The following is a 16063-nucleotide window of genomic DNA, read 5'->3' on the forward strand; positions in this document are numbered from 1 at the left end:
TGCTTTCTGACTCATGACTGTGATGTTGCAGAAAAACAGAAGAAAAGAGAGATGAATGGAGGCACATACATACCTAATTTCAATTGTGTTGTATTGGTGCATCCAGATCATTGAATGGGTTTGACAAGTGTATAAACCTGTAGGTCTAATGTGACTTTGACACTTGTGTTTCTTTGCCTTTTATGATCTTTGCAATATGTTTTAAATAACTATATCAGTGCACTTAACATTGAAGCAGTTGGATGTTTCTGTTTCTCATAAATTCAAACAAAGTCAACCCATAAGAGTTTAATTACCAGTGTGCACAATACAACTAATTAACCTGAAATCAGATAAAAGGGACCCTTTAATATTGAAACTGAAAAAGAAAACATGTCAATATAGCTTTAATGGATTCGGCTGGTCTGTGTTTTTCCTTCATTACCGTCAACAAACCGTCCGTCACAAATATCAAGCTGCACAAATGCAGATTAATTGAGCCCAATACAAGTGAGCTTTGTAGTGTAGAGCTAAATGAAACGAGAGTAAATTGTGTTTTTGTTTGAGGTAACTATCCTCAGACATGGATTCTGTTGCTCCACTGAGCCCTTACATCAGTAGGATGCTTAATGTGGGGTTGACACAAAGTAAACGGTTGCACCTGTGTTTGCTGTGATGATGCAACATGAGAGCCAGTGTGGCTCATTAATGCTTTTTTAATAGGCTTTACACCGAGATGGAAGCAGAGCGCTCTGTGGCTGGATAACCAGCGCTGAGTCGCAAAGGTCGCAGGTGTAATGCATCTTGTCTAATAGTAACTAATGAATATCCAGCAACTGGCACGAAGGGAACTTTTTTTCGTTGTCCTCGAGCAAGACCCTTAACTTACTCCATTTATATAAGTCTCTAAAATATAAGAATGCATGGCTCTAAATACAACTGGTTTTATTCCTAACTCTCAATGCACGGAGGCTTTACGGTCAGGAAGGATTAATAGGCGCTGAGGACTCTCTCTTTTTACTTTGAGTAGTTTTGCCTTGTTATCCTGATATGGTCTTTGTGTGCTGGCCGTGGATACGAGGATACGGTACTTCTTTATTTGAAACCATGCCGATAAAAGGCATACAGTTTTGCTGGAGGTCTTTTAGTTAACATAAAAAAAGTAATTAAACAAATCTTTCAAAATGTGCACTTTAAATATTCCTTTTATGTCATTGACTTGTAAAAAATAAAGCATAGAACTACAACTCTTATATCAATTAATCAACTTCTTCCACAACCCAATATATTGAGCGAGCGAAAGATGTCACTAATGGCACACAACTTTAAGAAATACTTTTTAAAATGTTACACATCAAAGTGTTTGCTAAAGTCTTAAAGAAGTTCTAAAACCTTTCGTTCACGCTGCCTGAAGTGGTGTTATATAATAATTCATTCATATTGGATATTAAATGATCCGTTTCCTGTATGCTTACCGCTATAACCAACTTCTTTTAAAAGTAGTTTTCCATTCTTCATTTAATTTTTAATTTAATTATTTATTTGAATAGGGACAATGCACATTAAATCTTCTTTTCTGTTTTGTGAAATGGTACTGGATGTTTTATGTCCTTTGTGTGTGCTTATTTCATTATTTAAAGAAGTCTTAAGGAAAATAATTACACTATAAAATGGGGAATTATAAGCTTTTTCCAGAGTTCTTTTGGGATGCTGGTTATTTAAGGCCTTACTGATCATGCCACACGAAAGGCCTAAAAGCTAAAGCAGAATGTTCCTTTGTAATTCCTTAAACTGGATAAGAACTACCAAGATGATTCACCACTAGAGTACTGCTGGAGATCTGTGAAATCTAATCAATAAGAGATCTGATGTTTGCTGTGTAGCATCAACAAAAAACCACCAACACTATTTGGTTTAGCGGCTCAACATTGATTTCGTCATTGATGTTGACTCAGAGTTAAAAGCTAACCAGTGCACCTTGGGAGACTTGTTTGTTTGGAGCTCAACTAATGCCTCTAACATTCAAAAAGGTTGTGTGGGTTGCTTGGTAAAACAGACTTTACATATAGTATCACATACAAAATGATTTCCTGTAGTATTTTTACCATCTGTCTTCTGTAGTGATATACATAGGATGAACTTAATAAGATGATTTGCACTCTCTACACGGAGACTTATCAAGACGAAAACATGGATTTACTGCATGTCATTGACTCAGCTCTTAAATGGTGTGTTAATCACACACACCTCCTCTAGACACACACTGCCAACAGAAACGCTCAGGTTCGTTCCTCATCCCGACAGCTTTTATTCATTTCTGAATAATGGCGTCCCATTTAACAAAAGCTTAATTTTTCCAAAGTGCAATTAACTTCAGGTAAATATTAACAGAGTCCGTTTTGTGTGTGTTTTGTCTTGCAGTCCTGTCAATGAAGAGCTTCAGATAGAGAAGTACTCCTATGCAGACCAGCTGCCGGTGTCTGAGATCATCCATCAGGTAAGAGAGAGAGACACACACACGCTTCAGGGTCATTAGGGGTGGGACACTCAAAACAACAAGAAAAGGTCCTCGATGATATGATGATGATGATGATGATATTTCTTATTACTTGCAATTTCTATTTTTCATTATAATAGCCAAACACACAAGTGCATATTATATTCTCCACCATTGCTCTTTCCTCACCTCGTGTAACCCCAAGAAGAAGAGGGGTACAAAATCATTCATAAATCAGTCAAAGTTCAAAGGCTTTGTTTGTCATATGCACAATAGAAACATTAACCAGTGGCGGAGGGAGTGCTCAGATTATAAGTAAAAGTATCCATACTTAATTGTAAAAGTACTCCGTCACAAGTAAAAGTCCTGCATTCAAAACCTTATCTTAAAGTACAAAAGTGTTGCCCTAAAATAAACTTGAAGTTCCACGTGTAAAAGTATTTGTTATGTGTAATGGCACATTTCAGAATCGTATATATATGAGGTTGCATTCACACCTGCCTTTTATAGCCTGGTTGAATCGAACCCTGGTGCGTTTAGCCGCTTGGTGCGGTTCGTTTTGGTCGGTGTGAACGCAGTCCTCTGAAGTGAACTAAACAACCGGACTCTGGTCCGCCTAAAAGAGGTGGTCTCGGACCGCTTGCTAGTGATCTCTGGAGCGGTTCATCGCTGGTGTGAACGCAGTACGCACCAAAACATAGGAAGCGTAGTATTTACGTGTCACAAGAACGCGGATGTCTTCAAAAATCGTTAGCGAAAGAGTGAAGCAGAATGAAGGGTTGGACGGTGTCGTGTAAAGTAAAAACAACAATCAAACAAAAAACTATACATAAAAGTCAGAGCCACCTGTCGTCGGTGAAACGCCCTCCTAACTGCAGAACCTCTCATTATATGTGTTATAATGTTTTTTATCGCACGTTGTCTGATTATATAATCATATGTGCCGTCCACTACAGTCTGTTGATCTGCTCTTCAGATTAACAACAGCATGAAAATAACCTGCCGATGCTCCATGGCGGAGGCTCCGGTAGAAATGGCCGGGATTTGCGTTTTTACCCCCTTAATGTCTGACCAATGGTTGAACAGCATTTCCGTGCACATGACTTGTTTAAAGTTTATAGTCCGTTTGAGTGAATGCAAATCAAACCTTCTGAAAAATGAAACAATGTAACAAACTGTGGTCTGATGCGCACCAGAGAAGCGGACTATTAGGTGTGAATGCGACCTGATGACTGGATTTACATGCACACAAATCTACCAACACTACAGGAGAGGTAAACCCCCAAACAGCATGATAGGGCCTCTTTAATATAACAGTAAAATAAGTATAAATGGTGCAATAGACAAAATGACTCAAATGGGTTTCATACTGTGGATTTGTATAAATAGAAAAGATCCCCATTACAGACGAACCCTTTTAAGAACATAAAAACATCTAGCTGACTATACATCGTTCTTCGATTCGCCCTTATCTGTGCTCTGGTATATAACCTTCCCAACTCTCTTTCTGTTCGTTCACAGTTCTTATGACATTTTTTCAAATTCAGCAACCTTTTCCATTTCCGTTTCCCCGACCCTGAATAGCAGGTATTTCTTGAGAACATTTTGCCACCCTATCATTACTGCTGTCTGGGTCCGTTTCTCTATACATCGAGAAAGTGCAAACCCAAACCTCCAATTACCTCTCAGGGAAAAAAGTTTTGGACAGAATTCGAAATGTGGACCTATGACATTTGGAGGTTAGCTGTTCCTCCAGATGTTTTGGATGTTTGGACACAACCATCACAACACCTTGTCTCTGAATCCTTTAATTACATGTGAGCACATTCATCTTCATCAAATGAAACACGCAAATCTTTCTCCCAAACACTTCTCGGAGTTGCCAGCATCGGTGGAAGAAGTATTTAGGTCTTATACCGGAGTAAAAGTACCAATACATGTCAAAATACTCCATTACCAGTAAAGGTCCTGCATTTAAAATCTCTCTTATGTAGAAGTACTGAAGTATTATCATAAAAATTTGCTTAAAAGTAAGAGTCAATCCATTTAATTGTTAAAATGGTTGCATTGAGTAGTATTTTACTTTAATTATACAGTCTGTGCATCTGATACACAAATTATTTATGTTTACGACGAAAATTAGATATTTTAACCTGTTTGTACCTCAAGCGATTATTTTTTCTGATTAATATTTGGCGATGCATTTTGTTGAAAGTTCATCAGACGTTTTTAATGCTAAATCTTCATCTCTGAATAGTCTCTAAAAGCTGTAAGATAAGAATAGCGAAGTTACTTATGAGACGTAGAAGTATAAAGTAGCATAGAATGGAAATACTTAAGTAAATTATAAGTAACTCAACATTGTTCCTACACACAGCACTTGAGTAACATCAATGGTAGCCAGATATTTCCAGTATCTCCCCCAAACACAAACATTTAATAATATTGGCATACCTCATGTCATTCAGCAAACTACCTTCAAGATGTTCTGATCTCGACATTTTTTGAACACCCATTTTATTTGTGGTGAATCGTCAAATGCCTTTTGTGGGTTCACATATTTTTTTCAAGACACCTGTTGCTGTTTTTGTATATCGTAGCATGTCCACACATTCGTCTTCAATTTGGACACAGAACAGAAAGTTATCGGCAACAGATGTCTTTGTGTCGTTTCCATGGTGACGGCTCTTAAGTGTGAAATGCAAGTGCCTCCTAGACTCGGTGTGAAGGGGCCACCGTGAAATCCAGCAGACTGGATAGGTAGGACTGTGGCGAGAAATTGTGCATTCAGCTCATTCCCAAATGGATTGTGCCTTTCAGTGGAGCCGACCTTCACAAATGAACACCTATTCCTCCTCATTCCACCTTTTGAACGTGTGCTCGGCATTCAAAACACACCGTCTGTGCTCGGCTGTATCCCTCTTGTAAGATCTTCCATTAAGAGCCTTTCAAAGATACTATTTCTATACTTCCCCTTCAACTTGTGCTGCAGAAAAGTAACAAAGTCACATTCATCTTTGCCACCGGCAAGAGCAGACATTTATGTGGAGCTTACATTTGGGGTTCAGCTGCCTCTGAAAACCCATATTTAAAAACATTAACACGACCATCCTCACAGTATTATCCAATGCTATATCCTAACAGAGACGGATACATGTTATATCAACTCTGTAGCAGTATTTGATTTCACCTTGACAGCTTCAGTAAGTGACAGTGAAAGCTACACCTTGGCACAATTTATTTCAGAGCTTTTTTAAATGGGTTGCCCGCCCTTCTTATGTACACATGGGCTTTAACCAAATCAAAATGTAATCATCAACTTAATGGATAAATCTCATCCCTCATGTATTCACTATCCTCATGATTAGCTTCTGTAATCAATATTTTTATTTTAAAAAGGTGTTTTGGAGTATCTGGAGTGCCTCGAAACCCACCAACTAAAGTGCTTCAACGTTCATACAAATTATTTTAAACTAATTAAAAGGACAATTTTTTTCTTTTTTTTACCAAAGTGCTCCTGAGCTGTCATCCAGGCTTCTGTCTGTATTCAAGCTAATTGGGTATACCTTCAGCTAGTTTGAGCACCTTGTCATTTCAACAAAGCTATATATATTTTTTTTATATTTCAAAGTCAGCTTTATTGTCAACATTTCTACATGTGTTATACATACAGAAATCTTGAAATACCGTTTCTCGCAGTCCCACAGTGTGACACATATACATAAAACAAGATACAAAAAGGGCCTAGATAACGGGGTATAAGACTAAGTAATAGTAGTAATAAGTACTAGTTAATAATACATTTTTTTTTTAAAACACACAATCCACAGAACATGAATTGATATTTACAACTTCCATCCAGTAAGTTTGAGCTATAAGCATTCTGTCTAAAACCCCATGGGATGTCATATTGCAATCTGATATAGGGATAATGACCAATCCAGACTTTTTGAAAGGATGGTTTTACTGAGAATAAATGGAACAATTCAGCTATTGTGTTTCCCACATTAATGCTTAAAAGTCATTTTTCGAAACTAATGCCAATCGTCAAACCTGGCCTTGTGATTTTTAAAACCACAGCTGCTTTCTGGTTGGTTTCATAAGAACACAATTGCCACTTCTCCAAAAACACATAACATGATGCCGTGGCTGTTTCTAATTAGCATGCAGATACTGAGGCATCTAATTATAAATCTGCTAAACAGAAAAGACTCAGTTGGTGAGGATAGATCTGTGGAAAGGCTCTTGGTTGTGTTTCAGGGACTACAGTCGAGGAGGAGTTGCTGACATTTGAATTAACTCTGATGTTGTTCTCCTCTCCAATGACTGTTTATACTAAAGGTCAGGTCCAGCTGAGCAGCTAAGTTTTAAAACAAATCGTAGAAGAAGTCTCCGGTTCTGCTGCTGTTAGTCTTTAAAAGGAGTCACAGTCATTTGGCCCAGAGAAATGAAGCTGACCACGGGCCGGAGCGCTGTCGGGCGCTTATTGAGTATCGGGATGGGAAGCAGGAGGGGTCTCTGTGCCCGGCAGGAAATTGATCTCTGAGAAGTGCCTGGAAAATACATTCTGGCCTCAGATCGACTTCCCACTGCTCACATAAGAAACAACCTCGTCAATAATGTTCTCAACACAGAAGCCATCACACTATTAAAGGTCATTAAAGCCATTTACTCTCCGCCGGCTTCATATCTTTTTTTGTCTCAATACATTTATTTCTGTCTACCCCCACTCGTTTTTTCAAATGCACCCGCACGAACAACGCAGAAACAAACTCATCGACCCGGCGACCCCTGTCAGAGATTTTGATTATCGGCTAGCTCTCCTGCTGGTTGGAGGATGGGAGTCCTGACAGTCTGAGTCACCTCTCCCCCCCTTCAACATAATCCATCTGCACTGCTGCAGAATGACCAATGTCCAGAAAGCCTTTTGACGGGCTCTCCTCTTTTTGATTAGCTGTCATATTGTGCGCGCCACTCCCCGAGATATATCTTTGTCTTCGTGCCACCGTGGCAGCATCTGTTGTTGCCGCCGATCAGATGCACTCATCTGAAGGACCCCATGTGATTGAATCTCATAAGATTTGATGTCTAAAGTATTCCCAAGTGGTGCGATTTCAGCTTTGCCTTCAACAAAAAAAACGAATCTTCTCACTGTGTTTATCTTCAAAGGAAACCATTTTTCCATTTCAATTTTTGCCAGCAGACCAGGCGACGGCTTGTAAATAGAAAAGTCATCACAGTGACTGACAGCGGGAATATAAGCCTGTGCTGTATGGCGTCTGTACAAACTTCCCTTCATTGTGTGTGTGTGTGTGTATAGAGAGTTGATGAATGCCCTGTCAATGTTGTCAGCTCGCTCTTGGTGACAGGGTGAGTCCCCTCTTCCCGCCACCTTCCCTTTTCACCGCACACATCTCATCATGTTGCCAACACCTAATCACAATATGTTCAGCGCTGGAAATAACGAGTAGGAGCTCCTTTTTTCACTCCCTTGTGTATTCTGATTTTCTTTTTCATGCCTCGCCGCTTTGAGTTCTGGTCTCTGACGTCAAATTGATATTTGTTCTTTTGCCAGCTTGACGCCACACCATATGGCTTCAGAGAATTGAAAGTGGAAACACTGGAAATTAATACTTTGCCTCCCTTCCCGCTTTCCCTCACTGAGCCTGCAACACTCTCTACAAGTGGATGTGGATCACATGCCAAACCCACTCCGACAAGCTTCTCCTGTGAGTGAAAAGATTATATCCTCTTGAAAAGCAAAACATGCTTTATGAGAGAATAATACACCCACTGCTTTGTCTGTCCAAGCACTCAAATGTCCGGGTAATACAGTGGAGTGTCCTGGCAGAGAAGAAAGGCTCCCTGCTCCCTCATCAACATACATTTGCTGCAGTTTTGACCTTGACTGTTTGGCAGGGCGTCTCAGACCTCCCTCAACGGCCATTAGCATCCTGCATGGCCACGTTAATTAGCTCCAATCAATCAGATAGGTAGCTGTTAATTGATTTTACTTGTGAATTGAATACGCAACACAAAGCGTGTGTAATGCAGGCGGGCTGCTTGAAGTCCTTGTCCTTGAGATGTGAATGGTTCCCTCAGTGAAGGTCAGGTTTGTTCTCTCATTTCTGTGCTTAATTTTTTTTTCTTCTTCAGCCTCCAGTCTTTTCCTTAAGAAGCTGAAATCTTTTGAATGTGTGGTAGTGAGAGAAATCTTACAGAGTAGGCTTGTTTTTTCATTCCATGGTCGTGGCTATCCACATTTAATATTCAAAGTAGGTTTTGAATATGTTATTGAATATAGGGCTGTAGCATTTAGTCATTTAAGCAATTAGTTTACCGACAGATATTGAGCAATTTTAATAACAGATTATACGTTGAGGTCATTTATCAAGCAAAAGCTCCAAACATTGCTGGTTCCAGCTTCACAAATCTGTTTCCTGCTTCTCTGTTATAAATATATAAGTATTTCATGTTAAAATAACCGTGTGGGTTTCTGGCTGCAGTTGAGACAAAAAGGAGAAATCAAAGATGTGACCTTGGACTTATAAAAGCCTTTCTTTCACATGTTACATCAGAGCCAGACCAATACATCGTGTTACAGTCATACGGGTAGAACAGTATGTGTAGATCTGTCATTTTTAAGTAAGGAGTGTGGTATGTTCGGAGGCAGAACAAAAAGTGACCAAACATCGTGACGAAAATTGCATATTAATTACTTAAGTGTATTGGTGAATTGTGTCTGCATACAACCAAATACATATTTATTTACTAAATAAATACATTGGGCTCGCCACATTGCATGTACTAAACAAATGATCAATTAAGTAGTTGATTGATTTGTACTAGTTGGAAATGTGTAGTTACCACTCTTGTCCGCTGACTTTCTCTCTTTGCTCTTGACATAATGTACCTCTCTCTGCCGGCGGTGCTGACTGGGCCTCCTGTCACAATTCATCCATCTCCTTTTGCTCTTCCTTACCACACACACACACACACACACACACACACACACACACACACACACACACACACACACACACACACACACACACACACACACACACACACACACACACACACACACACACACACACGTCTTCCTTGCATTGTCACAGAGGTCAACTGCCCCCCCAATGGCCGCCTACTCCCAGTCGATTCCTATCAACATCGTCTGCTTTGTCCAAGGTTCAAGGTTCTTTATTATTCATACAGCCATAGCTAAAGTAGTTATGTCGATGAAAACCTTAGGTCACAGGCTTCTCCAACAGTGCAGAATCCTGTGACCTAAGAGTTTCCAGCATCCTCCAGATGTTTAACCCTCAGCTGTCTTCCCACCGGACCCTTTGTCTCCAAGGCTGTAGCTCAGAGTGTCTCAACTCACTTTTTATTTTGTAACACAGATCTGATGCATGTAGTGTGGTGAGAGAAGACGGACAAACCCGCGTTGAAAATGTATTTTAGACCACATTTGTTTCAAATGAGTGTAGCCTGAACTGTCAGGTCAGTATTCATGATATTATGTCAAAGTCTCAGTGGGACAGCTCATTGCTGTCACAGCGCTGCGTCTGTTAGACTGTAAAACATGGAGGACGAACACTCAAGCATGCTGTCAAATTTAATTGGGATTTGGGGAGTTCCAGCTAAACAGACGGGTCAAAATCGACGAGCGTTCAACTTAGTGCGAGGAAAATTAGATGCTTCAAAGCCGACCTGCAACCATGGCTGCTTTTTACAGTGAATATAACCATGATTTAGACACTAAATAATGTCCTTCATCCTTAAATGTTATATAAGATCATGCAAATATCAGGGCTTGTAACATGAAGATTGTGTACAGTACTTTTTAAAGAGCTGTTCCAGTGCTGCTGCTGAAAAGTGACGCAAAGAGAGACACACGCGGACAGAAGAGCACCGGACCGCCGCTCAAGCTCTTCAAATATTGCAGTACCCATAAGGAGCCGTACACATGCCGCAGTGTTTGCGTGGCTGTGTCTTTAGTTGTAAGCACAGTGGCGATCTGTTGTTATTAGCATCTGGTTAGCTAGCTATGCTAACGAATTTAAAGAGCTTTTCTACAACCAGGTGGAAGAGAGCTCTCTCCTGAGAGGCTCAAATAACCTCAGCTCAGTGAGGTTAAGGCACACCTTGATATGATCATTATAGTTATTAATGAGACATTAGAGGCTAAATGAAAAACAGGTATAAAATACTGTATGACAGTAACAAAAAAGTTGTTAAAAATAACAGGAATAGAGTTTAAAAGGGGAGTGATTTGTAATATATACAAAAAGAAAAATCTGCTTACAGTTCTCTTTCATATGGGTGTTGAAAGATGTACCCATAGATCTCCTCATGTTGCTCTCAAAGTGCACCAGATTCATGCTTTTAACTTCAATATTTAAAAACAAATCTTCCCATGAGCATGCCCCCCGGACCCCCCCTAGAGGAGTTTAGGTAAGCAGAGGTTGAGTTCAATCATTTGTACGGCCCTCGAAGGATGTTTTAAAAATTGAAAGGAAAAAGCCCTTGATTTATAATTTAACATCTCTGTCTCCTACTGATCTGAGTATATTATAAAGAACAGCCAGTTAATTGAAGCATTATAGCGCAGGCCTTTGTCAGACGGTATATTACGCAGTTTTTTTTCTACTTCGAATAGTTCTCTCTTTTTTCACCATAGCTGTGTTTGCATCGCTGTATATTAATAACTCATCATAAGACCGAGGGGAACTTAAACATCAGTTATTTTCTGTTCACTACGAGTGAACCCTTTCAAATTGTCTTTTGATTATTTTTCCTCTAAATATATTGACTGTAGCATCTTTAGGTATTTATTACTAAATGTGCATCAAGTAAACATGAAGACCCCTAAACACGAATGTACTTCAAATATCATGGTTCATGTCCATTTCTTTATTAAGAATTAACACTCAAGAGCTCTTCTATCTTCCTCTCTCCGTAGGTGCCACATTAATGGATCAGATTTTAAATACCTCATGTGAGAAGACTAAAACTGTTCTAACTTTGGCAGAAATTACAGTGTTTCATCCTTCATATAGTTACAAGTGTTCCTATTTTCACAAAGGACTATTTCTGTACCCGGCTCTTACTTTGACGTCAGACAAATGAAACCAAAATGTCTGAGATTTGTTTCCGTAGTTTCTCTTACAAAGAATCAGACGCTGAAAATATCCCTTTTTATAGTCAGGGCTTCATTGCTGTTGCTGCTACTACTCACTGAAATGCGGTCGAAGCGCTCAGTTTTTTCCACCAAATAACCTTCAGCTCGGTATTCGTCAGACACTATCCGCTAGATGAAGTTTATACAGTGAATGAATGGTGTTAGTGAAGGTGCCTTTGACTGGAGGATTGGCCCTTAAATAAAAGTCAACTGGACATTACATCAAATGAAGCCATAATATTACACCATCATTTATTTATTGAATTACATTTTGTATCAATACATTTGCCTACAAAATGTAGCCAAATTGAACACGAGTAAAAAGAACCGGTCGACATTTCTTCAGCATGACTTTCAGTTAAAGAGTCTCTCTTGTGCTTTTTGGGGTTTCCCCTTTCTCGTAATGTGTTTTTTAGTTTTTTGAGCATTTAAATGGTCTGCAAAGGCTTTAAAGGTCCCATGTCATGGCCATTTCTACTGATCATATTTCCATTGTTGAGGTCTACTAGAATATATTTATATTATGCAATTTTCCAAACTCACATTGGTTTCTCATACAGCATCTCTGTATAGTATGTGTATTCACTCTCTGTCCTAAACGGCTTGTGAGAGCTCCTGCCCCCCCCTCACTGTGAGCCCAGTGGCCGTCTGAGAGACAGCGAGACCAGCCCGAACGCACACACACACACACACACACACACTCACACTCACACTCACACTCACACTCACACTCACACTCACACTCACACTCTCACAGCCTCGCCGCGTCCCGCCGTCTCAGGGAGGAGAAATCGGCGGAGCTGCAGCTGAGCAAAGATTGACTGTGTGTGAGAGGAAGACGTAACGTAACGGCTCCACGGATTGGTACATTTTTATCAATTGGTCCATTTCGGTAAGGGCACGTCACTGTACCCAGGAAGAAAAAGAGAAATGTCCAACGAGGCCTTCTGGGGCAGCATGGACACGTCTGTTCTGTGTCACTAGGGTGTACTTTGAGGGTTTGTGATTCTGCAGACCGTTTACATGCTTAAAAACCTTCATAACACACAAGGGGACGGGTAATAACCGGAAAAGCATCACATGGGCCCTTTATTCTCCAAATTCCCTCCTTGATTGGACTCAATGGCGTTTCTACATGTGCTGTAACAAGAAAATGTCCAAATGTTGGGTAAAAAAATGTAATAAAATCTATTCTTATCTCATCTAATATCCTACAGCTCCTCTCAAAATCACAATATAACACCAGTCCTGTTTTTAAACTCTGATTTTGTTTGAAATATGATTATTGCTGTCCGTTGTTTGCCAGTAAAACATGAATGGAAGCAGAAAGTCTTCACCCTGAATGCAGCTCTGATCACTCACCGTTTGCGCTTCAGCATTCTGGATGGCAGTGGAGCGTTATTGATTTCTTTCTTGATTGAGCTGTTAAATAAATTTCAAGTCTGCCGTAATCCAATTTGACTCCTGTCCCAGTCTGTCCATGTCTGGAATTGGCAGCGCTGTTGCGTCCTCGTGTAGTTTGTAGTGCAAAGACAGCCTTGAGAGGAGCTTTAAAGGCACCCAGAGGCAGGACTACACTCACTGAAACTCACTCTTCGCCTCCCTTACCAGGAGCCGTAAAAGTAATGAGAAATTACAATAATTTCCACCAGCCTGAGTAGTTCATATTCATTATTCTAAGGAAAAACATAATGATGCTTGCTATAAATGATATTTCATGAATAAAATCAGCTGCGATGTGTTATTTAAGACTCGCTGTTTTATGCACCGGGTCAAGTTCACCATCACTGCCTCTCCATTAGCTAACGAGAGACATGTTCTTTGTGTAGCAGGGGCGTTGCAGTCAGTCATTAAAAAGATGTTGTTTTTGCTTCAAACTGACTGGCTGTCTCTCAGAAAGGAGATAAACAGGAAACTGAATATAACTGAAGTGTTGGATGTTAAAGTCTCAGACAGTTCTGGGAGCATTTCAGGCGCCAGAAACAAATTTTACTGGCATTTGGTGCTCAGTGGGTGGTGATTTCAGTGCTGCACATATTTAACACTTCAGTATATGCCAGTCTCTTTAATGCACCAGTGCTGTCTTCTGCACATATGCCAATTCAGCAGTTTTCAACCTCTCATAGAAAAAGTGTAAGTCAGCAGAAATGTCTACTTGAGTTGTACAGGTCAATTCACCTCTAAACTGCCGGGCAATTAGACGGTTTCAACACCCAAATGCCATCAGTCATCAAAAATTAGATAAAAACGATTCTGTCTGCACGGCAATTAAGTCACTAAACGATATGCAGTGCCATTCAGACGCAATTTCAGATTTTTTTTTAGGTCAACATTATTTGTGTAAGTCCTATTTCTGGCTCTCATGTGGATATTATCTGGTTTGTTATCATGGGAATTTCTTTATTTCTTATTTGTTTGTCACAAAAAAAAATACTATCTGTTATTTTTTAGACAAATCATTATTACATCATTTTCCCAAAAGCTATTTTTTCATTTAACCACTGGCTTTTCAACTTTTTTTAAAATGTCGTCTGAACTGAAGTAGCTACACAACCTTTCCCACAAATAACATCGCCCAAAGCTTGTCACAATTCCGATTTAAAATGCTCTTAATTAAGAGAATAACTAGAGGACAAATAACACCAGACTTTAATGGCAGAGGTTATTTGAACGTGTTTTATACTCTGTTATACTGAAACATCGATCAGAACAATATTCACTACCCTGTTAGCTCTGTGATGGTTTGTTTCCCGACTCTTCAGAAAAGTAGCCCAGACTGCTGAATGCTGCCTATAGGAGCGCTGTGACACTGAACCATACATTACATACGCTGTAAAGCCAAATAGAGAGGCGAAGTCCCTCCCTTTCCGGGGGACCTCCATGGGACCTTATTTCGGGAAAAGTATGTATTGAAGTCAAAGGAGAGAGAAAACGTATCTTTCGATCCCGTTAGAATTGTGCCACAAATTACACATATGATGTTTGTCAATTTAAAAAAATGAAAATGTGTCGTAAAAACTCGCACCAACACCAAGACGGCCGTGACGTTGGCACATTTCACTTCTTTCTTTCAGAATGAGGCGAAAAGTATTAAAAGAGGTGAAAATCACTCCAAGTATGGGCATGTTGAGAGCTGTGCATACACACAAGGGGAGTTAGTCGGTTCCGTAAGAGCCAGCATGCGGGACCGGGATTCTGGGATTTGTAGTCTTTAGTTACGTATTTTTCACAGTCTTATATTTCAACAGTTTTACGACAAACTGACTTTTTTGACATGGAAATTATTTTTTAAGATTGACAAACATCATCAATTCAAACGGGATGGACAGATACGTTTTCTCTCCCCATTGACTTCAATACATAATTTTTCTGAAATGAGGTCCCAAGTAGATGGGTGGGACTTCGCCTCTCTATCAGTGAGCTTAAAAAAAAAAAGCTTCAAGCCTGTACAATGGGATCCCCCCCCCCCCCCCCCCGAAAGCAGTAAACCTAGGGGAAACACTGGGATCGATGTAAGTATAGGGACAATTCCCCATATTATAAACATCTCTTTTCTTATTGTCACTATCTTGTTTGATAATGGCTAGTAATAATGCCCCTATACTAAGCTCTAATGGCGTGGCTCCATATCTTCCTGACACTGTTGGATGGACTTCAGAGAGGCTGAATGTACACTAGCGCTCATCCCAGATAGAGCAATCACATCTCCTACGTATTTATGTTGCAGCTTTACTGTGTGTTATGAGAGTGTGTGGCTACTCTTGGTGCTTTGGGTTATGCCTTTTCTGACTGCTGCTTCCTTGCCTCCCTGGATAAAGGCAGCATGTATAGCGAGGGATAACAGAAATCTCTTAAGTGCGTCTTTGCAGCCTGTCTATATCTTTGTCGCCAGTGGAGGAGTCAGGAAGACTTTTTAGAGGTTAAATCTCATCTCTCCGCAGAATATTGCAAACGCATTAGCATATAAATGTGCTCCTTGTGAGATGCATGTTTAATACAGAGGAGATTTAAAAGTATAATCATACACAAAGTGATGATGTGGCAGTGAATGGGACAAACACAAGACAGGGGGGGGTGCTGATGAGAATTACCACCCGCTCTTTGTGTGTGTGTGTGTGTGTGTGTGTGTGTGTGTGTGTGTGTGTGTGTGTGTGTGTGTGTGTGTGTGTGTGTGTGTGTGTGTGTGTGTGTGTGTGTGTGTGTGTGTGTGTGTGTGTGTGTGTGTGTGTGTGTGTGTGTGTGTGTGTGTGTGTGTGTGTGTGTGTGTGTGTGTGTGTGTGTGTGTGTGTGTGTGTGTGTGTGTGTGTGTGTGTATGTGTGTGAGACAGAACAATCAGTGGTGGCCTTAACAGGAGAAATATACACACCACAGCTAACCTGCAATCTCCCCCCCACTCCTCTCC

General features: G+C 40.1%; 1 protein-coding gene across 1 annotated transcript in view; it reads left to right on the top strand.

The window, feature by feature from the left end:
• The window catches only part of pigk (phosphatidylinositol glycan anchor biosynthesis, class K), a 38779-nt gene that overhangs the window by 21261 nt on the left and 1455 nt on the right, over positions 1–16063 (top strand). The window contains exon 10 of the mRNA XM_079651942.1: positions 2401–2476. Coding sequence (XP_079508068.1) covers positions 2401–2476 — 76 coding nt within the window. The remainder of the gene's footprint in view (positions 1–2400; positions 2477–16063) is intronic.

The sequence above is a fragment of the Notothenia rossii genome (assembly GCF_949606895.1).
Source record: "Notothenia rossii genome assembly, chromosome: 9".
Classification (NCBI taxonomy): domain Eukaryota; kingdom Metazoa; phylum Chordata; class Actinopteri; order Perciformes; family Nototheniidae; genus Notothenia; species Notothenia rossii.